The sequence below is a fragment of the Coenobita brevimanus genome, chromosome 39 (assembly GCF_032717465.1).
Source record: "Coenobita brevimanus isolate Jiangsu-jjx chromosome 39, ASM3271746v2, whole genome shotgun sequence".
NCBI classification, from domain to species: domain Eukaryota; kingdom Metazoa; phylum Arthropoda; class Malacostraca; order Decapoda; family Coenobitidae; genus Coenobita; species Coenobita brevimanus.
Genome location: NC_136992.1, coordinates 8654680 through 8679080, shown reverse-complemented (window position 1 = coordinate 8679080; position 24401 = coordinate 8654680). Strand labels below are relative to the sequence as shown.

The 24401-nt window shown below is 42.6% G+C and overlaps 1 protein-coding gene across 1 annotated transcript in view; it reads left to right on the top strand.

Annotated features, from left to right (window-relative positions):
• Positions 1-1757: 1757 nt before the first annotated feature.
• The window catches only part of LOC145396724 (hemolymph clottable protein-like), a 57337-nt gene continuing 34693 nt past the window's right edge, over positions 1758-24401 (top strand). The window contains exons 1-5 of the mRNA XM_080270010.1: positions 1758-1875; positions 12569-12696; positions 13126-13216; positions 21645-21705; positions 23337-23454. Coding sequence (XP_080126136.1) covers positions 1758-1875; positions 12569-12696; positions 13126-13216; positions 21645-21705; positions 23337-23454 — 516 coding nt within the window. The remainder of the gene's footprint in view (positions 1876-12568; positions 12697-13125; positions 13217-21644; positions 21706-23336; positions 23455-24401) is intronic.

Here is a 24401-nt window from a genome sequence, read left to right as displayed (position 1 = left end):
AAATGTACATGAAACTGCTTACATGCCATAAACATACACGAGATTACTTACATGACAAACATACACGAGACTACTTACATGACAAACATACACGAGCCATGGTGCTTAACACATTTTCATTAGCGATTAATTTCCGGGTGTGGATGGTGAATATCCTTTTGTACTTTATTTATGCAAAGTATGGCCATCAGCACTGAGGTAACACAGAAGAAGACAGTATGGTATAATAAAGATAATAAATCGCTTAGGAAATTGTTAGGGAGCGTTTTCAACTGACGAGAATACGGGTCACGGAACTCTACACATTCACCGGGAGAGGAAGGTGGTGGAGAGAGACGCCTTCATATGGTGGCACAGATATAACGGGTCGGTGGGGCTGGACAGTTATGTTATGCAAACTTTCCTCGATTTCCCGCCTATCACTGGACAGGAGGGCAAGACAGGAGGATGGTGGGCTTCATGAGAGTCAACTTCGGCCTGCAGTCCACTGGGTTCACATTCCTGTAAACCTGGGGCTGCCACAACAACATCTACTGCTATTACCCTGAAAGTAAGATGAAAATGATCTAAGGCTGACCTCCAGTGTGAAAAGTCTCCAAGCTGTAGAAGTGGCTTGGAGATATCACCCCGAGAGTAAGACAGAGCATTCATTCAAAGTAAACCTCCAGTTCGACAACTCTCCTCTTAGTGGAATAAAATCGCCTGGGGAGAGTTAAATTAAACTAGAAAGGAAGTGGCAGTGCTAGCCTATCTAAGTTTGTTCTAAGTGCATTTGAGGACTTCTTAACATCTCTTCCCAAGCGATTCATTCTTCCCATTACGCCTCAGTATGGTGTTCAGGAGTGTTGCCTTCACGTGGTGGCACAGATATAAATGGGTGATGGAGCTGACCGGTTTTACAAACATCCCTTGCCTGCTTCCCTATCCCCCAAAAGCAGGATAGTGATCTGCAGGAGAAGGCAGCTTAAGCCTGCAGTCCACTGGGTTCACATTACAGATGAACCTACAACAGCAGCAGTAGCAACAACATAAATAGCAACACTACTACTACTTCTACTACTTTGACTACTACGACTACTACTACTGCCGTTACTACTCCTACTACTGTAACTACTACTACTACTACATCTCATTAACTTTTTGTATGTTGCTGTTGAACTCTACGTCAATAATTAAAAGGTAGAAATTATTTACATGGATTGTTAGGATGTAACATGCAAAATAAATCGCTAATGAACAGATGCCACGTATTCTCAAAAGCAGCTTGGAGCATTTCCTCTAAACTCCTCTCTGTAGAGTACGTCCCCAAAACTCTGTGCTGAGTACGACTCCTAAACTCTACTCTGTCTAGAGTATGCTCATAAGTTTTACCCTCTGTACATACGACCTTTAACCTCTGCTGTGTGTAGGATACCACCCATTAACTCTGCTGCGTATACTGAGCGACCCCTAACCTTTTGTGTGTAGAGTACGACTCAAACTATGCTGTGTGTAGAATGCGACCCCTATCTTTTTTTATGTGTAGAATACTACCCTTAACCTTTGCTGTGTGTAGAATGTATCCCCTAACCTCTGCTGTGTGTCGAGTTCGATCCCTAGCCTCTTCTGTGTGTAGAATGTGAACCATAACCTCTGCTGTGTGTAGAGTCCAACTCCTAAAATCAACTGGGTGTAGAGTAGGACCTTTGAATTCTGCTATGTGCAGAGTACGATTTTTAAGTTGTGTTGTGTGTAGAGTAGAACCTTCAAACTCTGCTATGTGTGTTGTCAGTGACGTGCTTTGGCCTGGACCCACGTTCCACAAGTGGCTGTACCGCGTCACCCTGCGACCTCAGCAGTCCACCACCACCAAACTAGTCTTCAAGACCATCTTTAGTAAGTGAAAGTTATCACATTTTTATTCTTATCTAGCAATTTAAGTTTGATAACTTACTCCATCTTTACCAAGTTCTAACTCGCTACTTCTGATAACCTGCTCACCCACCTTTAGCACGTCTGGAGTTATAATGTACTATTGCCTCAAGGTATTTCTTTACCCCCAGCTCTGGGTCTGGCGTAGATATAGCAGCACACCCATACTCGAGTTACAGTTATGAATGAGATCACTCTCTCCGGTGTTTCAAAGGTACGAATCACACAATGAATCAGTGTTTCGTAATCTTCAATAACGATAATGATATATGGATTTTCCTCCGTGCATCATGCACAATGAGATAATAAATATGCAACGTTTTACGGAATATTATAGAATGAGTGTATGATTATATGAATAAAGAATCAGATAAGTTACATCATTTACAGGTGTGATTAATTCGGTCTTCATTCTGTACCGTGGAAAACAACCCACCCCCTTTCGTGTTGGCTATCGCAGAGCTAAGAGATTGTGATGTAATGAGATTGCCTGATAAGGAAGCCTTGAAATGTCTAATACGTCCTACTTTATCGTTAATGTCTTTGCTGTCATTAAAATTAGGGAATGTGGTCAATATTTTTTATATCACAAACACCTGTTACCAAACCACTCCTTGTGATATGCAACTAACATTGAAAATAACGATGCACGTATGCTCGGAAAATCTTTCATATTCAGTATTCATAACCACTGTATGTGCCGATATGTCTTTACACAGTCTCAGGTAATTCCGAGATAAGCTTTACAAACGGACTGGGTTAGCATCAGTGAACTTCCTACCCCGCGACTGAGTTACGGTCAGGGTTCATGTCGAACTGTTAAGTCACTATTCCCTAGAATCACAGTCAGTAAGACTGCTCCAGTATATATCACCAAGAGGAAAAGTTGTCATCAGGGCGAGAATTGTTGGCATGAAGCAGTCTGGCATGACTATCGCTGGTATTGCAAGAGAACTTGGAGTGTCCATACCCATGGTCAGACTTTGGTGAAGGAGATGGGAAGAATCGGGGAATCTACGTGATCAACCCAGGTGTGGCGGACCCAGGAAAACTAACCTGGCTGAGGAAAGACAAATCCTTGAGGCAGTTAGACGATCCCCACTGACAAATGTAGCTGGACTGAGAGGCAGCTTCGGAACTGATGTTTCAGCTGGAACATTCCGCAACAGGCTGCACGAAGCTGAGGTACACCACAGATCTCCTACTATTAAAGAAATATTAAACGATCGACCTCGACAAGCACGCCTAAAATTTGCACAAGAGCATGTGCATATGGATCTAGAGGAGTTAGGACGTGTTGTGTTTTCGGATGAACAAAAAAAAAAAAAATCATCTACTGCTCTTGGCCGTCTGCAATGTTTGCTCTCAAACAACACACGGAAGCAGACAAAACATGTTTATAACGTGGCAAGAAGCGGGCACGTTACGTGTAATGTATGGGGGTGGTTCCATCTACATGGAGTGGGTAAGCTGGTGGAAATCGCAGGACGATTTACTGCTGACCGTTATTTGGAAATATTGGAAGAAGTCATGATTCCCTCCGTGCACCTTCTCCTAGACGACGAACCGTTAACGTTCATGCAGGTATAATTAGTTAATTATGCTGTATTTGGATATTATTTAACTACTTAACTAATGCTATTCTGTTCAACGTAAACAATCTAGTTACCAATTGCACTGTATATAATTGTACAAGACGTATATAATATTTTTAAGTGTTTCTACGCCTCTCGTTAGGATTTAGGAAAAATTATGCTCATTATATGTGGTTGCATAACATCATCACGACAAGTAAGGATTTTACTAAGACTTGTAAAATCTTTTGACGTTGATTCGAGTGAAATAGTAAAATAGTGAAAAATAGTCGTCCCCCGACTGAAGAGATTAATTATTTGCCGTGGCTCAGTAGGTTGGAGTGCTCCGCTCTGACCAAAGGGTCGGAGGTTCGGTTCCATCCAAGGGTCACTGGTTGACATCAGGAAGGGTATGTGGTCATAAAGTGGTACACGCTCCAAACTAATGTCCTCTACCCAGGGGCAACGCCGTAGCCCTTATCGAAAATAGGGGACACGGAGTAAAACTCACACACACAAAAAAAGTGTATTATGTTTACAGGCTAACTCCCTCATCCACACAGCAAGAATTTGACGAACAGCTCAACATCCACCTCCTCAACTGACCGAGCGAAAGGTGCGACCTTCACCCGATCGAAAATGTCTGGGGCAACATGATTAATGCCTGGGAGCCAGGTCGGGAACAGACCTCGGTGCACCTGCTCCAGCATTCTAAAAATGAATGGCAGCTCTTCCGCAGAAACTCGCAGACTGTTTATAGCTGGATGGCTTCATTTCCAAACAGATTACAGGATGTAATGTCAAATAAAGGTGGGTGGGCGAAATACAAATGGTACTGTAATTCAACATTTCACGCGAATTACCTCGAGAATTTGTAGACTCCCACCCTGCAAATGTTAGTTGGTGTAGAACTGCAGTTGATTTCACAAATCTTCACATCTACAGGTATGTTTGACAGTGGTCTTGGACTCGAAATGTTTACATATAACGACAGCGATGGATTACCAGACATCAGGCAGACCTGCTGCACCCAAGTGAATACCTGTATGATATTATTTAAATCATTGAGATTTAAACAATATTTCTTGTATATTGCTGTTAAAAATGATGTGAGTATTGGAAGTGTTCTACGTATTATTTACATACCCCTTAATAACGGTTATATCACCATACTAATTAATATTATATTATTTACTAGTAGTATCAAACATATACCTAATCTGTATGCAAGTATATTGCACATTCTGTAAAAAAAATAATAACCTGTTCAGTAACACCGTCCAACGTAATACACACTTATCATCGCATTGTTAAACGCATCTTACCCCATCTTGTGGCACACCTGTCTCTCCTCGTGATAATGTAATTACGAAATTAATGAGATTAAAGAAATTGCTAGCCTCACAGCAATAGGCCACACTAATTCATACGTCTTTCTAAGGTTGTATGATTTGCAGAACATGTCAGCAATTTTCAAGAATCGCTGCTTCTCTAAGATAATGAGTCAGTGGAGGTGGTGGACGCCGCATTGAAGCTACTGTACTAAGCTCCACTTATAAGATTTACCTCTCACTTGTCTTTGATTTGATCATTAAAACACAATCCCATATGGCACCCATATGAAACTTTTCACCACCATCGATTCCACATAATTAACCACTAAATGATAGTGATTCAAGGTTACATATAATACAAAACAGTTTATATAACAATATTTATACATTATTATGTATCACATTTATACTAATAACAAAGTCGGTCTTGAATGAAGTTCGACTTTGACTTCTGCCATTAACAGACACCAAGCCTCCTCTGATACCTTTATTTGTGATTTCTTATTTCCATGGCATATCATCCCATTCACAGTTGCACTTCTTGTAAATTACGTAATATTGGTCATGAAAGCTTTAGCCATCTTTTGAATGTTAGTTGCATATCACAAGCAGTGTTTTGATAACAGGTGTTTGTGATATAAAAAATATTGACCACATTCCACAATTTTAATGACAGCAAAGACATTAACGACAAAGTAGGACGTATTAGACATTTCAAGGCTTCTATATCAGGCAATCTCATTACATCACAATCTCTTAGCTCTGTGATAGCCAACACGAAAGGGGGTGGGTTGTTTTCCACGGTACAGAATGAAGACCGAATTAATCACACCTGTAAATGATGTAACTTATCTGATTCTTTATTCATATAATCATACACTCATTTTATAAAATTCAGTAAAACGTTGCATATTTATTATCTCATTGTGCATGATGCACGGAGGAAAATCCATATATCATTATCGTTATTGAAGATTACGAAACACTGATTCATTGTGTGATTCGTACCTTTGAATCACCGGGGAGAGTGATCTCATTCATAACTGTAACTCGAGTATGGGTATGCTGCCATATCTACGCCAGACCCAGAGCTGGGGGTACAGAAATATCTTGAGGCAATAGTACATACTGCTAAAATCCTCATTCTGATTATTTGTTTGTCTGTTTGTACCCTCAAATTAGCCAAAACGGTGCATTACAGTGCAACATTTTTTTTTTAAATCACCATACCTAAAATGCGCTAACTTAAAGGATGCATTAAAAAAATGGGACAATCGGCTTCTAGTTACCAAAATCTAGTTAATCAGGACACGTCCATATTTTATATTATGCAGTAAAAGTGGCGGGGCCTTTCCGTGGAGTTTCATGTCTCTGCACAGAGAGAGAGAGAGAGAGAGAGAGAGAGAGATTAGAGAATGCGTAAAAAAAAAAAAAAAACGTGCAATCAGTCTCCGGTTACCAAAAGTGCTGTTAGTTAACACATGTCCATATCATATATTATGCGGTAAATGCAGTGGGGCATTTCCGTGGAGTTTCATGTCTCTGCAGAGAGAGAGAGAGAGAGAGAGAGAGGGAGGGAGGCGCAGTCCACCTCTCGCCGAGGCAACACTTCCACCGCTGTTCCCGGCGGGACCAGCTCTCCACAGCAGCCGCACCAGCCAAGGGACGGGCATGTCCTTCCATCATGGGGAGTGCCCTGGTCGGTCCATCAGGAGATTGAGGCTCCTCCGCCCATTATACCCGGCCGACGACCCTCTCTCCGTTACCACCAAGACCGGGGTTGTGCCTCGTTGACCACCAGGATCGGGCCTACCCTCCATGCTTCCACCTGCTGCTGTGGAGAGCTGGAGCGAGTCAGATGGGGGTTGAGGGCAGAGTTCGGGACTTTCGACCTGAGCTTCGGCGCCCTTACCATCGGCGCCGTTTTGTCTATCTTGCTCTCGTCCCACTCTGCCCTCTGTTACCATCGGAGCAGCCGGCCGCGAACCACCACCGAGTCGTTTGGGGCGTTCTACCTGAGCTGCCGGCGCCCTCTCCATCGGCGCCGTGCCGTCTGCCGCTCTCCCCCTCGCCTCGTCGATCATCGGGTTGTCTACACCATCGCCTCGTTCCCTTCCTCTGCCGCCCTTGCCCTGTCTGCCAGTCTTCGTCCCTGCTACGCTCCTTTATTGGAGCTTTTTTCGCATTTTCCCGAGACGGGCTCTTTGTTTGCCCGTTCCCCACCTTTGCTGTGGGGAGAATATTCACAACAACAACAACAAAAGGGAGGGAGGGAGGGAGGGAGAGGTTACGAAAATTCTGGCAAGTCTCATATTTATGAGTCAGTTTTAAAACAGGTGTCAGGCTACTAAATTGTCAGCCTGCATTCCACTATATGAAGTGCAGTCGGTAATGAGCTGAAAAAGTACCTCTTTAATTTTCGATCTTCTTTCAGTACTTATCTCAGTACCTGGTGATATAAAAAACAGGTGTCAAAAATTGGCGATAACATGGTTCACGCCTAAAGTGTAGGTGACGGACAGTGTCAAAAACAGGTGTTCAGGGTGCCTTGGGTGACAAATATAAGCTTTTTGCATTTACAGTGTTTGAAATCATTCCCAATTTCTCTGATGCCCAGTGCATGATATAGGCATATACTGTAGATGGCAAGTGAGTGACAGTGCCAGTCTTCCTCAGGAAATGGGAGGGGTAGGAACAATGATTTTTAATTCCACATTGTCTGATTTACATGCCTCTGTCAATGCCTGCTCAGCCCCTGCCATCTCCACCCCTGCCAAGCCTCCTACTCATGCAAGGAAGGGGCAGAGTGAAAGTGTGGTTAGGAAGGAATTGGATGTGACAGTATCATCACTGTCGAGTGGGGAGGTGAAGCCTGAGGATAGAAATTACCACATAGTGTGATGTGCCCCGGCTACTCTCCCTTGCTGCCTCTCATAACTCCTTGCTGCCACTGGAAAGTGACCCTGATGACCCTCCAAAGCCTGAGGACTTCCCTTACCCTTCTGATGTTTCAGGAGAGTCCTCTGAGACACTGGACTCTAAAGACAAAGGATGGATGGCTAGAAGCTGTGTGCGACTTAAACGCCACATTACAGCCTCCAGCCTCTTTTGTGGCATCTTAGCAGTGTTCATGTGGCACCACTGCCTCACCACCACCCACATCGCCTCAGCCTGATAATTCATGGGTGTTTGGGGAAGCGTATATAGTGTAAATTTTACATAATATGGAGAAAATTAGATGGTTAGAACTGCAAGGAAATTTTCGATTGAAAGAATAACTGTTTTTCCCTGCACCAATAGCCAGCAGGTCAAAGAGTGCCCAGCATTCTTCTTCTTCTTCTGCCTCTGGCGAATTTGTTAGAAGGAAGTCTTTGGAGACATAAAAGTGGTACCACATATGTTATGACATGGAGAATCCAAATTGGCCATCACCTGAGGTGGCACCATCTAGTGACAACTTTATTAAAAGTGCGTAATTTAAGCCTATTGAGACAGGAAAGTGGTCCCATATTTGGTTATATGACATGGAGAATCCAAATTTGCTGTCAACTGACACATGTGGCGGTTCCATCTAGCAGCAACTTCAGTGCCCACTGACAACAAGAGCCTCGGCATGGGTCAAAGAGCAATTCTACTCTTGTTTTGAGTGTAAGGACTGACATTTATATAGTGAAATATGACTGTACAAAGAAAAGGTAAACTAAATGTAAGTTATAGATGATAAGGAAAACTACAGTACTGAAAATAAAGATTATGACCTAAAGTGTACAGTGGTGCTGTATCATCCAGTATAGAAAACAAGTAATGGAGTAAAAGTGAAAGTGGTCTTTTGGAGCAAATTATGTACAGTGGTTTTGTATTGTAGTTTATGCTTTGATGTAAAAAACGAGGTCTAGTGACAGTGACCTTGTGAAATATGTAAAAATAAGTTGTGACAAAAAGAAAAAAGTCAGAATTATGTGAAAATCCTTTAGTGAAGCAAGAACTTAACTAAATAAGCGCCTTTTATATGTAAGATGTTGAAATAAATGGAAAACTACAGGTATAAAAAAAAATGAGCTCAGATGAAAATGAAATTGACCATTCATGGCATGGATATAGAAAACGTGCTCTAGTGAAAGTGGAAGTGATCTTTGGTGGCAAATGCTGTGTATTACAGTGTAAAAACCTTATTCTTCCTGCCCACTGTATGGCACAGTGACATTCTGGAATTGCCAGAAGAAGTGGGCAAATAAAATGTGTAAGCTGAACGTAAAGGGTGTGATGATTTATTCATGTGACAGTTTAAGGGTCAGGTGAAGAGGAATGGGATGGTCCAGAGGGGCAAGCAGGAGTGAGAGTGGGTCAACTCTGCCTGGCCTGGGTTGCCACAGTCTGTGCGGCAGCCCTGCCAGCCCTAGGCTGCCATAGTCTGCGCGACCTGTCCACCCTAGCCACTGACTCATTCGCTCGTTCAGATGCAGCCTCGCCACAACCCCAGAAGTTACCTCTCTGTCAGAAATTTTGTTCTGAAGGTATTCTTCTATCAAACAATGTTTAAATTAAGTAATAGGAGTCTCTAAGAATGAGTGGGGTATAACTAACACCCTAGCTCACCTATTATTATCTCCATATATCTTAGCCAGTTCCTCTCGATTTGGTCAAATCTTACAGGATACTTAGCTAGATGAGTCGGAATGACAGATAATGACGGGCTTGCGGTCTTGGTCGAATTGTGTGGGTCTATCCAAGAGTCCTGGTGCCGTCTATCTACAGTGCTCCCGTCAGCTAGCTTGTTTGAACGAGACTTAGGGACATGGCGTTATCTCCCACTTTCATTGAATTCAGAGATGCCAAATATTATTTTTGTACAGTTACCTAAATATAATAAATTACTTAACGAAATTTACAAGGAAGGTCTAACTTAGCAAGTTCATCTTAGTTTTAAAATTAAACCAAAGCCAAATATTTTATCTACGTTAAGTTATATAAAGCCTTTCGTTTTGCACGTCATCCTACCACGCATGTGCAGTCGGGTACAGGGAATATTCCTATCATTATAAGTATTTATACACGTATTTACATTAGAGTTGTCCATAAAAGGTCATATGCTGTAGCATTTAATTTACTAATAATAAAGACTATTAATCAGGAAACTAGAACAAATTCTTGGCTTATTAAACCGCTTTGAACCAGCACTGAACGTCCTCTGGAAAATGTCTCTGCTTTTAACAGGGGCAACTATATTAAAAGATGCACATATACCGTTACACACAGGAATCTCTTTGTGGGGGAATATCCACACCTCTCTTCCTCACCTCCTTAATCCACAATGCCTCCACCTGTAGACCTGGTGACACATGCAGTAGAGAGACGAATGATTGCTAAGAAGTCTGATCTTTTATTGAATGTTCTAGGTGGCGTAGTTACCGAGATGTGGTGGCTTGAAAACAAGCAATTTCGGGAGAAATGCTGACATGCAAGGAGTGCCAGGTCTGGTTAATGCCCGAGCTATGGGGGTTAATAATAAAGCCCAAAGTCTCCTCTTCCCATCAGCTCCTCTCTCTGTACTGATTTTCCTTTAGCCTCCTTCCATTGCTGCAGTGTTGCATCTCTCTTCCTCCATTGTCACCATTTCATAGGTCACTGCTCTTCTGAACTTTCTGGTTGCATCCTTAATTTATTACTTCAGGCACGCAGTACCCTTCTAGCAACACACTCTCCCATTTCTGTCCAACTTATTTTGCAAGGGTAAACTGGTAATCTCAAGCTTTCATGTATGTAACTGGTCAGTTCTTGAACTGTATTCCTCAATTTGTGTTTCTCTGCCTATGGCCTCTAATAAATGCAATGTGTCCGAACATCTTGGAATTAATGTCTTTATTTTGACATTCTCTTGCTAACCCTTTGGCTGCGGTAGTATGTTTTCTTATACTTATGCCGCTGGTGCGGCAAATACAGGAAAAATATTGTGTTTTCACTAGCTGTTTGACCCCAAAACGTTTAAATTGTAGTTACAAAAAGTTCAGTCTTTCAACTAACCTTCAAAACAACCTGGAGACCCGTAAGTCGTCTAAGGCCGGAGGAAGAGCGACCCGAAGAGGTGTTTTTTGCAGTCAGCAAAAGCAGGTCACCCTAGGCAGGTGCAAAGCAGTGTTGCAAGTGGCCACCATACTGCATGCGGGAGGAAGATGGGAGGCAACTTCTGTACTTTATAACATGGAACAGCAAGTAATTCACTAATTTTCAACTATAAAGACACTTGTTCCACTGCACTGTGCAATGGACGTAACTTACAGAATCATTACCGCTACTCGTACACCTAGCGATAAACATGCCACGCGAGCGTAATAGAAATTTAGGTGACAACACAACGTTTTCCATATAATTTTCTCATCTTGTCACTAAATGTATCACTTATTATTATTACAAAGCCACTTATCAGGTACTTAAGTAACAGTTTTGCAGAGTTGGCACGTGAGGAAAAGAAATTGAGCACATAACCTCACCAAAATTAATTACTTATATACATAATTTTCTTTAACTTCTTGCTAGTTATGCACTTTTGTAATGAGGTGAGGGGAGGGGGGGACGCTGGGAGGGGAAAGTGAGAAGGCAAAGTAGACTAAGGAGAGACAGGGTAGGGTAATGAGAGGCAGGGTAAGGTAATGAGAGGCAGGGAAGGGCAGGGAGATGCAGAATAGGGTAAAGAGAGGCAGGGTAGTATAGGAAAATTCAAAGCAGGGTGGTTAGAGGCATAAATAAGTAAGAGGAGGAAAGGCAGGGCAGGGAGAGGCAGGGGCAAGTAAAGAGAGGCAAGGTAGGGCAAGGAGAGGCAGGGAGGTAGGGTTGGGTAGGGGAAGGCAAAATAGTGTAGGGAAAGTCAAGTCAGGATAGGGAGATAGAAAGAAGAATGGCTGGGTAGAGAGGGGGTAGGGTAGGGTAAAGAAAGGCAGGGTTTTGCAAGGAGAGGTAGGATAAGGTAAAAAAAGGCAGGTTAGTGTAGAAATGTCAGGACAGAATAGGGAGAGGCATGAAAAGATAGGAAGGGGGAAGACAGGATAGGAAAAGACAGTGTAGGGTAAAGAGAGACAGGGTAGGGTAGGAAAAGGCATGGTAAGGAAAACCAGGGTAGGATAGGGAAAGACAGGGTAGAGTCGGGAGAGGGAGGAATACATGCTTCAGTTTTAGCTTTTTTTCTCCTCACTTCCCCTCCCTATCATTTAGGGACACTGCCAGACGTGTCACTGGGTGGTATTGGCGCTGCTTAGGCGAAGGCATTGCTTAGGCGGCTCGGTGTGCTGCCCCTCAGATTGGGTTGGATTCAAGGGGGTAGTTGGTAGAAACAGTTTGATGTCGTGCCTCTGTGGGTGCCAGTGGGTGACTGAGTGATGATACATGTTCAGGCAGGCTGGGAGGGACCTATGTGACCCACTCATCAAGCCTTAGGCGGGAATAAGAGAGATTGAAAAATACAAAATTTGCTGTGGGCTTCCAGAAGAACCATTGCAACAACCTTAACACATTTTTGTAGGCTTCCAACCTTTGGTTCTTTCTATTTACATATGAAAAAACATCTGATTCTTATTATGATGGGAATAATGTTGATAAAAAAGATGATGATGATGATGAAATTGTCTGTGAATAATAATAAACCTGATGACGATTATAAAGACGATATTAAAGATGATGATTGCAACAATAACAACAACAGTTATCCTGATGACGATGATGATGATGATGACTACTGATTATGCCTTGTGTGGCCAGGCATGCGCTCAGCAAGGATGAGGCAGCCTGAGGTGGTGGAGGAGGAGGAAATTGGACAGGTGTCACAAGGTGCCGCTGCTGAGTATGACTACATGGGCCAGGTGTCACAGTCCAGCTCAGATTACCAGGTGAGAGAAGAGACAGGTAAGAGCTCAACAGATTATCGTGCATGAGCTCAACATAACCGTATCATCAGTTAAGAGCTTAACATATTTTTAGGTAAATGAGAGCTCACCTTTGTGTTTTTTTTTTCCCTTGATTCTGGATCCTAACTCACCTCCATCTCTTTAGGAGGGAATATGGGTTGGGTGATGATGATGATGGTGATGAATTTAAATGCGGTGATGATGATGATGGCGATAATGATGATGAATTAAAATGCGATGATAATGATGGTGATGATGAACTGAAATACGATGATGATGATGATGAAGAAATACGATATGATGATGATGATGATGGTGATGAATTTCAATACGATCATGATAGTAATAGTAATGATGGTGATGATCACGATGGCATTCTCTACCTGTTTTCTATTTTTTTTTCTTCGACAGGAGTTCGGTCAGGAAGGGTTCGCGCAAGAAATAGGAGGCCAAGTTCAAGAGCCAGACCGCTTTGGCAGGCTACAGCAGGAGGTGGAGCCAGGTGAGCTGCGGTGTGCTGGAGGATAAATTTAACTTTTAATCAAGGAGACTTATTCCTGCTTCATAACAAAGACTCATGGAATACTAAGCAAACACGACTTGGTATTCCAGGTGTAAGAATTACCCAGTTCCGCCACATGAAAACAAACTGTGCACACTAGGGGACTGAAGTTCGCCAACTATTTCACTTCGTCCACTTTACACTTAGGGCATGTCCGTCACTCTAGGGAGTTGACAGTGGATCAGTCAAACAGGGCAGTACTCCCAAGGTGGATGGAAATCTGATGATAGGTAGAGCTGGACTTCCTGTTCATCAGCCCTTGGGACTAACTTCAGACCATCCCCCTCTCTTGAACCTTTTTAGTGTTTCAGTAACGACAGGTTGTCTTGTCATTTTCTGAGTAAATATATCTGTGCTGTTTATGTATCCCCTGATTCTACTGACTACGAAAAAAAAATTGACTATCTTACTTCTAAGAAGGAACACATCCTATCAACTTTTCTTTCCCTGAAATCTTAATTCTAGGTGATTTCAGTGTTCACCACCACCTTTGACTCTCCTCTCCTTCCACTGATTGACCTGTTGAACAAGCCTACATTTTTTTTTCTATCTTTGATGACCTACAGCAGCTTGTACAGCACCCTACCCACATCCCTGGCTCCCTTGGAGAGAGTTCCAATATAGTGCTTGACCTTTTCCTTACAACTAATCCTTCTGCTTATGCTGTTAATCGTTTCTCTCTATTTGGCTCCTCCAGTCACACTCTTACCACCCTAACCTGTCCTATCGCTGCGACAACGCATGTGGACCTCCCCATGAAGCTGTGGCTTTGACACTTTGGAGCTGCTGATTGGAAGGCCTTTAGGCAGAGATCTTAAATTTTCCCTAGAATGATTATTGCTTCCATGATCGTGAGCCATCTGTGTGTGCCGTGCACATTACGGATGTTATTCTTTCAGGCATTTAAACAAAAATTCATTTCTTTTATCCCGTGGCTAATACAAGAAAATCTTGGCTTAATCACACTTGTTCTAATGCTGTCCACAACAAGGAGAGGGCTTTCAGAAGGTACCAGAGTCATTCAACTCCTGAATCTCATCTCTTTTAAGTTTTTGGCCGGACCCATGCTAAGTCAGTCCTTCGCTCTGCTAAAAGTAATTTAATTTGTACTAAGTGCTCTGAACTCTCCAACTCAGATTCTTCCTGCCCCATCTGGCAACTTGCCAAAAAACTTCCTAACAACTTTACTTCATCATCCTTCCCTGCTCTTTTCTGCTCTGATGACACTGAAACTATTTCTTCTGCTAATAAAGAAGAATCTCCAGTCAGAGTTTCTCCTCCAATTCCACCTTAGACAATTCTGGTGCTGTTCCTCCATCACTTCCCCCCCTTGACTTGCTTATGGCATACATTAAAATCTCCCCAGTTGATGTGTTTTCTGCCATCACTGACCTCAGTATTAACAAGGCTTATGGTCCTGATGGGGTCCCTCCTATTTTCCGTAAGAACTATGCTTCTGTGCTTACATCCAGCCTAGGTAAACCCTTTCTCCTTTGTCAATTTGTACCTATCCTTCATGCTGGAAGTTTGTTCTCAATCGGCCTGTCCAAAAGAAGGGTGGCCATTCCCAGCCCTCTAACTATCTCTCAGTTGCTTTAACATCCTGTTTTTCAAAAGTTTTTCAATCTGTTCTTAACAAAACATTTTTAAAGCACCACTCCTATCATAACATTCTTTCTGGTCGTCAGTATGGGTTCCGCCAGGAACGCTTCATTGGCGTTCTTCTCATCTACCTTTCAGACTCCTGTCTTCCTCCTATCGGGACCTGGGAGAAAGCTTTGCCACTGCACTTAACATCTCAAAGGCTTTCGACTGAGTCTGGCATAAAACTTTTATTTCCTTTTTGCCATCTTTCGGTTTTTATCTTCCTATCCTTACCTTCATCTATAGCTTCCTGTCTGGTCGTTATTTAGCTGCTGTTATAGACGGCCGCCTTTCTTCTTCTAGATTTATCATCAGTTGTGTTCCTCAGGGCTCTGTCCTATCATGAACTCTCCTCATACTATTCATCAGTGACCTTCTAAGCTGTACATCCAACCCTATCCACCCATATGCTGATGTTTCCACGCTCCACCTTTCCATCCACTTCCTGAAGAGTCCATCTCAGCAGTTACTTCAACAAACAAGTGATGAAGCTATGGCACACATTATGTCTGACTTGGTTGATATCACTGATTGGGGTAAAAATAACTCAGTTCTTACCTATTTTAACCTGTCAAAATTTACCACAGGAATATCATCTAATTTTTAGCAATACCCAACTCAATCCTGCATCATCTTTGAACATTGTTGGGTTTTCAGTCTGTCAGGAGTTATCTTGGAAAGGTCATATTACCTCTCTTGTAAAATCTGCTTCCAAGACATTAAGTGTGCTAGGCCAACTGTGCCTTCTTTACCCCTGCGTAGTTGTTGACTATGGTTTTTATTTGCCCCTGTGTACAGTACAACTTTCATGTGTGGAAAGGATCCCCACATACAGTTCTTCTCAACCAAGTTGAGTTAAAATCTTTTCGTCTCATTAACTCTATTCTTCTTACTTGCATCCTTTAACCTCTATCTCCTCACCGCACTGTTGCCTCTAGTTGTTTTTTCATCGCTACTTCAATGGTCACTGCTTCTCTGAACTCTCTGCTGGTATCCCTCCACCACTACGACTAACGCATAAAATCCGTCTAGCAACAAGTTCATGTTTGTTTCTATTCAGCTCTCTAATGCATGAGGTAACCATTATTCCCAGTCCTTCATGTATGCAACAGGTCAGTTCTGGAACTGTCTTCCTCTGTCTGTATTTTCTGCCGTGTATGACCTCTAGTCTATTAAACGCAGTGTATCCAGGCGTCTTGAAGTGAATGGATTTTGAATTTGGCTCTCTGTTTTCTTGCTTTTATTTTTTATTGGAGGGAACAATTTGCGGATATCTAACCTTTCGTTCCTTCTTCCTTGCATGAAAAAAAAAAAAAGATGCATCATGAAAGGGAATCAACCATGGATAGAAAAATATACCATATCTCCCTCGGCTTAGGAATATTAGTCATTAAGTTAAAATGGGAAGGAGGATAGGTTAAATAGTAGGTAAACGTTTGTATTTTCCATTTCGTCCACTCTACACTTTGGTACATCCGTCACTTGACTCCCAGATGCGCCATAAAAAATATATCTATGAGAAGAAGAAGTATACCAAGCCTCCCTCAGCTTAGGAATATGATTGGAAATTGAGGCGTAGAACTGGTGAAGTACCAGGCAAATTTTATTTTCTTATTCTTGTTTATTTTTATTCATTATCCACCCCCCCCTGTGGCGGGGGGAGGGGGGGCACAATCTGGCCGCACTATTGGGTGGTACTACCCTCTGCGGCCAGGTTGTGTTAGGAAGAATTCTGCCACTGTATTCCCTATATTGTAAAAGGCGATTAAAAGGGGCGGGTTGATTGGACAAGTGACTCCCCCCCTCTGTATTTTTAGTTCATACAGCAAGACAGGGCATAAACCAGGAATGGAGATTGAGTTATCTCCATACCCTGAAGATAGGGTCTATGAATGTGCATGGATGTAGTACGACTGAGGCTAAAAGGGAGGGGATTAGGAGAATGTTTGTGAGAAGAAGGTTGGATGTGTTAGCTTTGAGTGAAACAGAGATGAAAGGAAAAGGTGAATCTAAGTTCGGAAGTGTGACTGGAGGGATGTCAGGTGTTGATAGAGGAAGAGCGAGAGAAGAAGTGTCCTTATTAGTGGGCCTAGAAGTGCAGCAGTTCGTGATGGAATGGAAGGAGGTGTCATCGAGACTGATGTGGGTGAACGCGAAATTTGGAGTTGAGTTGTGGGTATATGTGAGTGAATTTGGGCCTGGTTGTGAAAGGGATGAGGAAGAGAGGGAGTCTTTCTGGAATGATGTTGATGATTGTCTGCAGAGTTTTGGAGAGATGCGAATGTGGTAATGACGGGAGGTCTGAATACTAGAGTGGGAAATGTAGCAGTTGAGTGTCGTTGGTATGCATGGTATGCCTGGACGAAATGATAATGGGCAAAGAATGATAGGGACGTAAGTTCAGCGAGAGATGGTGATTGGAAATACATTGTTTGAATTTGAGAAGAAAGATATAAATATACATGGGTGAGACAGGAGGATGGAAGGGTTGTTGATAAAGCATTGATGGACTATGTGGCTGTGTCCAGGAATGTAAGAGGAAGATTGTTGGGTGTGAGAGTTTTGAAGGGGGAGTGTAGAGGTATGTCTGACCACTACTTGATGGAGGGAAAGTTGAGAGGTGGTATGAGGTGGGTGAGGGCTAGGAGAGTTGGGTGTGGCAGGGAGGTTTTGAAATTATGTGAGTTGGATAAAAGAGAGAAAATGATAGAGTATCAGGAGAAGTTGAAAGATGAGTGGAACGCAGTGAAAGATCAGGAAAATGGCAGCGTAAGGAGGAACCGCAGTCGTTTAAGAGTGTTGTGGTGGGGCATGTGAAAGAGGTGTGTGATGTGAGACGAGTGGGTGGTGGTGAAAAAAGGGGAAGTGAATGGTGGTGCAAGGAAATATGTATGGCTGTAGTCAAGAATAAAAGTGCATATGAAGTGTGGCTGCATATGAAGGATGAGGTGTCACATGAAAGTTATAAGGAAAAGAGGAATAGCGCGAGAAGGGCTGTGTGTGATGCTAAAGTGGGAGCAGATGGGAGGTGGAGTAGGTGTTTGACTGAGAATTTTCAACAGAATAAGAAAATGTTTGGGAAGGAGGTGAAGAGGGTGCAAAAGAGAGCGTGGGATGGAAGAGAGAGAGTAAAAGCAGTGGATGGAAGGATGGTAATTGAGATGGATGCAGTAAAGAAGACATGGGCAGAATACTTTGAAAGATTGTTAAATGTGGAGCAAGAAAGAGAGGCTGAGATTGTGGCAGATGGAGGGGTGCAAGAAATAAATGTGTTGGGAGAGTTGAATGAGTCTTTGATCACGATGGAGGAACTGCAGGAGGCAGTAAAAGGGATGAAAGCAGGGAAAGCTGCAGGTATGGATGGGTGTGCTGTGGAATGCCTGAAATGTGGTGGAGCAACTATTGTCTATCTATCTATCTATCTGTCTATTGCCAGATGCCATAATCCCGTAAGGGGCGGCCATTTGACTTTGAGTTATTTGTTTTACGGAAAGAGGCACTAACCATGCACCAACCCACTTGTTGACACATAGACAGCACGTATGGTTTGGTCATATGGTTACCACCCAGCGTTGTAAATGGTTTCTTGGCTTACGGGAAACCATTTGGCTTGTCACTCAATGTAAAGCCACCTGTAAAGGAAAGAAAAGCAATAAGAAGTGACAGGAAAGATGGGAAAAACAGGAAGAGAGGAGGGCAGGCACAGAAAAAGAATGATAAAGGCTAAGGGAGAAGTAGGCCGCACTATATCAAGTGTGTGGATGATGGTCGCCACCTATTGCTGAGTGGTTAATAAGTAGTTAATAATATCTCGACATAGTTTGCATTAGTAACAAATTAGATGGCACTGAGGTATAGTTGTATTTGCAACCCCTGGCTTCTCTGAGCTCACTGAGCTGCAGGCCGAAGGTGCCATTCTTCTTCAGTCCATTATCCTCGTCACGGGGGATATGGAGAGGGAACTGAGGAATGTTTTGCATGACCGGGAAGCTTCACCCCCGGGTCATATCAGTGCCACCACGTGAAGGCATCCCTCTCCAGCATCCATACTGAGGTGTAATGCACAATAATAAACTGCTTTGGAAGAGGTATTACGAAATCCACAGAGCCGCTTAGAATACAACTCGGATGTGATTTAGCCCTTCCATTTGATGACGTTTCTTTCACTCTATACTTTCTGCTAATAGACGATTTTTTTTCAACGTAGGAGAGAGTTTTCAAATTATAGCCCAGGAGTTAAACATAGTCCTCATCATTCTCAGTGTTGAAGAGGGGCGCCTTCCTGTGGTGGCACTGATAAAGCCAGGCAGCCCAACCACCTGGTTTTGCTAACGTCCTTCTAATTCTTCCTAATCCCCTAAAAGGAGGAGGGTGGACTGCAGGGGAAGGACAACTTAAGCAAGCAATCCACCGATTTCACACTTAAGTGCGCGTCCACACGTGCCCTCGAACATATGCTGTCAACACAGCTGGCAACATGTTTGAGTACATGTATGCAGCAGTATTTGGACATATGTATGCACACATGTTTCAGTGCAGCTTCGAACACCGGCAGCAGAAGTGAAGGGATAAGTGTGTCCATACCAGACAGCTGAGACCTCATCATGATGTTGCCAACATGATCTGGACGCTGCTGTTCCAAACATGTTTGCAGCGTGTTCGTTACGGTGGTGCGTACATGTTGCTAGCACTTGCTCGAGCACACGTGTGGACGCGTCCCTAAAGATGAGCCTGGGGTTGTAACAATTACTACCACCACTACTACTACTACTACTACTACTACTACTATTATTACTACTACTACTACTGCTGCTACTACTTCTACTACTACTACTATTATTATTATTATTATTATTATTATTATTATTATTTTTATTCTTCTTCTTCTTCTTCTTCTTCTTATTATTATTATTATTATTATTACTACTACTATTACTACTACTTACTACTACTACTACTACTACTACTACTTACTACTACTACTACTACTACTACTACTACTTACTACTACTACTACTACTTCTACTGCTACCACAGCTACTGCTACTACTGCTACTACTACTACTACTACTATCGTTTTCATGAGGTGCACTATCTCAAACAGAATGAGTTCGTCTGGGTAGAGAATATGAAAAACATCCTTGGACAGAAGTGATTAACGTCCATCCACCATCCACCGCCAGACGCCCCAATCCCGCTTGGGGTGGCCACAAACAAATCGCCTCCAAGTCGCCCTGTCCCCCGCCATTTCACTGCCCTGCTCCCAACTCACACCCCCCTCTCCCATATACCTCTCCACCCCATCCCTCCATCTCATCCTCGGCCCCCCTCCCTCTTCTCCCCTCCACCTCACTCACATACACTCTCTTCGTCAGTCTTTCACCCTCCATCCTCTCCACATGGCCAAACCACCTCAGTGTGTTCCTCATAACGCTTCCTATCACATCCACATCAACACCACAATGCTCCTTTATATCCTCATTCGTCAGCCTGTCTCTCCATGTGACTCCACAGGCTCCTCTTAAATAACTCATTTCCACTGCTCTCACTCTTGACTTGTGTCCTTCCAACAACGTCCAAGCTTCACTTCCGTACGTTAGAGTTGGTATCACATTACTGTCATGTAGTAACTTTTTCACTTCCATGCTCACTTCCCTGTTTCTTATCACTGCTTTCAAAGAACCAGCAACCTTTCTTCCCTGCTGTACCCTTTCAAGCACTTCACCCTCCAAACCTCCATCCTTAATCATCACACTACCCAAGTACTTAAACGTACTCACATTTTCCAATTCCTCACCATCCAACCTCTCTGTAGATTCACTGACTTCACCTCTCTCAAAGACCATCCCTTTACTATTCCCTACATTCACCTTTAGATTCCATTTCTTACACACTCTCCCAAACTCATCCACCAAGCCTTGCAGCTCCCCTTCGTCTTCACTCAACAACACAGTATCATCTGCAAACAACAGTACAGGGAGTTTCCAAACACTATCCTCTCTCTAACCAGGGCCACTCCAACACCCACTACCCTACCTTGTATTACCCCATCCATGTACAGATTGAACAACCATAGAGACATGACACATCCCTGTTTCAACCCAACTTTCAAAGAGAAAATTCACTTAGTTCACCATCCACACGCACTGCAGCCTTCACACCATCGTACATACTCTTCACAGCATTCAACAACTTCCCATCTACTCCATATATTCTTAACATTTTCCACAATCCTTGTCTATCCACCCTGTCATATGCTTTCTCCAAATCCATGAAAGCCGCATACAACTTCTTTCCCTTCTCTAGAAACTTTTCCACTAAAGATCTAAGAATGAATAACTGATCTACACAACCTCTTCCCTTCCTAAAGCCCCCCTGTTCTTCTCCAACTAATTACTCTGTTCTTTCTCTAACTCTGTCAATAAGTATCCTACCATACACTTTTCCTATTATACTAAGAAGACAAATGCCCCTATGATTACCACACACTTCTTTTTCCCCTTTTCCTTTGTACAAGGGAATAATTATACCTGACTTCCAATCCTCCGGGACTCTACCTTCCTCCCAGGCCAATCTGCACATCTTCCACATCCATTCTACTACTATCTCTCCCCCATGCTTCAGCATTTCACCACACACTCCATCAATTCCTGAGGCTTTCCCCGATTTAACTTTCTTCATTGCTTCCACAACTTCTAACCTACTGACTGTGTTTATTCCTCAGTGCACGGAGGCACGGTAGGAACGGTGGGCTTGGCGCTGGACTTGCTTGGAGCCGACGACAGGTATGGTTCTTTATTGAACTTAAGCGGTATAGAAGATTGTGTTGATCCCCCTAGAGCACCAAACGACAGGCACTTTACTGAGATTAAGCTGTAGAGAAGATTGTGTATGGTTTTATCTTCATAGAACAGTCAGTGACAGGCACTGTATTGATAAACTTTGTCGAGGATTCACTGTTCATGCCTTTACCTTCATATGGCACTTTAGGGTACTTGACAGAGCTGAAGCTGTGTTGAAATTTTCTCATTCTATTATCTTCATTGAGCAGCCAGCGACAGGCACTTTTTTTTTAGCCTAAGCTGTGAAGAAAAATGCCTTTATTTTCATAAAGTAGTCAACGATATGTCGATATGTACTTCATTGAACTTAGGGTTCGTATTGGATTGAATCTCTAAGCTTTTATTCTTATAGAATTGGTACCATATTCATAAACTGCATTAAGTTTAAGTTGTGTATAAGGTTGCTTTGGTATCATTTACCTTCATTACTTCTTTCCACGTCATTACTAGGCGCCAAGGTACCTTATTCATAAAGTTTCTAGAGCTTAATTTAGGCATAAGATTGACGTATATATCTCCATCTTCACTCAGCCATCCACCACATTACAACCAAGCCAGAGTGCATTGTGTATGAGATGATTATCGGTTTGTTTTCATCTGATGGAACTAGGCCACTCTCACAGCTCAAATATAAAGTTATGGTTGCATGATATTCGATGAACCTTAGTTATGACGTAGGAAAGAATCTCCCAGGTTACTCTTCTGTTAACGTTAACTTGGCCTAAAACTGCCATCCATCCATCTTCAATGCAGAACTAATAACAAAAGATTAACACTAGAATAAAATTCTGGTCTCAAAATAGCGCTACAGAAGTGATGTAGAATCACAGTACTGTCTTTTTCTGCCACTTAACTACGTGAAAAATGCTGCAAAAAATATGAAAATTTGGACCAAGTTAACTGATGAAGTATAGTCAAACTTACCCTCCCGTCTGACTACACCTGACCATCAACTAAGCTGAAAAAAGTTTCGGATCCTTGTCAGAGAAAAACAAACACGCCATACGTGTCCAGTCTTAGATCTCCACTTGTACACCCACCACACCCTTCACATCCAGACCAGCTCGTACAGATTAAAGTGAAGGAATGTTATGTAGATTTGTTCGTGGTAGCACAGAAGGCAAAGGCTCTCTATCTGAACACGACACATCTGAGTTCACGCCTGAGGATTGGTAGTTTATTGCTCACAGAATACCGTACAGGGCAGAGGTGTTAATCATTCACCTTAAAATTCCACTCTAAGGAAGTAATTAGTCTTGCCCCGGGCCCCTTGCTTGTAATGGAAGTAAAAAAAAGACTGGATGATAGACTTGTGTGAAGAGAGACTTGTATGATGATAGATATAGACTTGTGTGATGATAGATCCGTGTGATGATAGATTTGTGTGATGATATAGACCTGTTTTATGATAGACTTGTGTTATGATACATAGGCTTGTGTGATGAGAGATAGGTGTGATGAGAGATAGGCTTGTGTGATGAGAGATAGGTGTGATGAGAGATAGGCTTGTGTGATGAGAGATAGGCTTGTGTATGTTAAAAATTGATGAAGATGCACTATGACCGCTTTGCCAGGGGACCGAGCTACGAGGCCGCGTTAACGTTCAGCCGCAGCACAGACAACACGGCCACCAGACTCATCCTTGCCCTGACCTCCTTCCCGCCTCAGGGCACTCTCGCCGAACCCAAAGCTGTGAGTACCGCACCATCCCATCACTGAGGCTGTTCAGAGGATTGGTAGGCAGAATACATTAATAGGGCTTTAGATGACTGGTAGGAAGAAAAAGAAAACTTTGATGATTGGTGGGGAAAATACAGTAAGGAGAATTTAGTTGACTGGTAGAGAAAATAAGGGGACTTTGGATGAATGGCGGAAAGAACAAGAAGGGTTTAGATGGCTGGTAGGAAGAATACAATGAGAAGGCTTTAGACGACTGGTAGGAAGAATACAATGAGAAGGCTTTAGACGACTGGTAGGAAGAATACAATGAGAAGGCTTTAGACGACTGGTAGGAAGAATACAATGAGAAGGCTTTAGACGACTGGTAGGAAGAATAAAAGAAGATGACGTTATATGATAAGTAGGATGGTTAAAACAAAAAGACTTCATTAAAATTCACTGAAGGGAAGGCTTAACCCCAAGGGGAAAAGAATATATATTTTTCTACATTTCTTTGCATGTAATAGTATCTGAAATAGCCATACGAAGCACTTAAGGAACTCTTTTTATGAAATTTAATATCTATGTTCCTTTTGGCCATAGACACACATAGATGATTGGGGTTTATTTTCATTTTCTTTTTTCCCAATCATAATCACTGTAAAAGTTATCTTTTTTGACGTTTCTATCTATATATCGTCAGTTTTGAGAAGATCCCGTCATGTCGCCAGCCAGTGCAGTGCTCATAACTGCTTTAGATATCCACAGTAATTATGTACCAAATTTGGAACATTTGTTACTTTTGCTGACAAATGAGAGTAATTACCAGCCACGATAGCGAAGCTAGTATTGTTTTCAGTGTGTGTGTGTGTGTGTGTGTGTGTGTTACTGTAGCGCCATAACTTCGCAACCGCTCAAGATTTCATCACAAGATTGTATAGGTGTGTAATAGGGATGAAAATCTCCGAGTTCGAAATTGG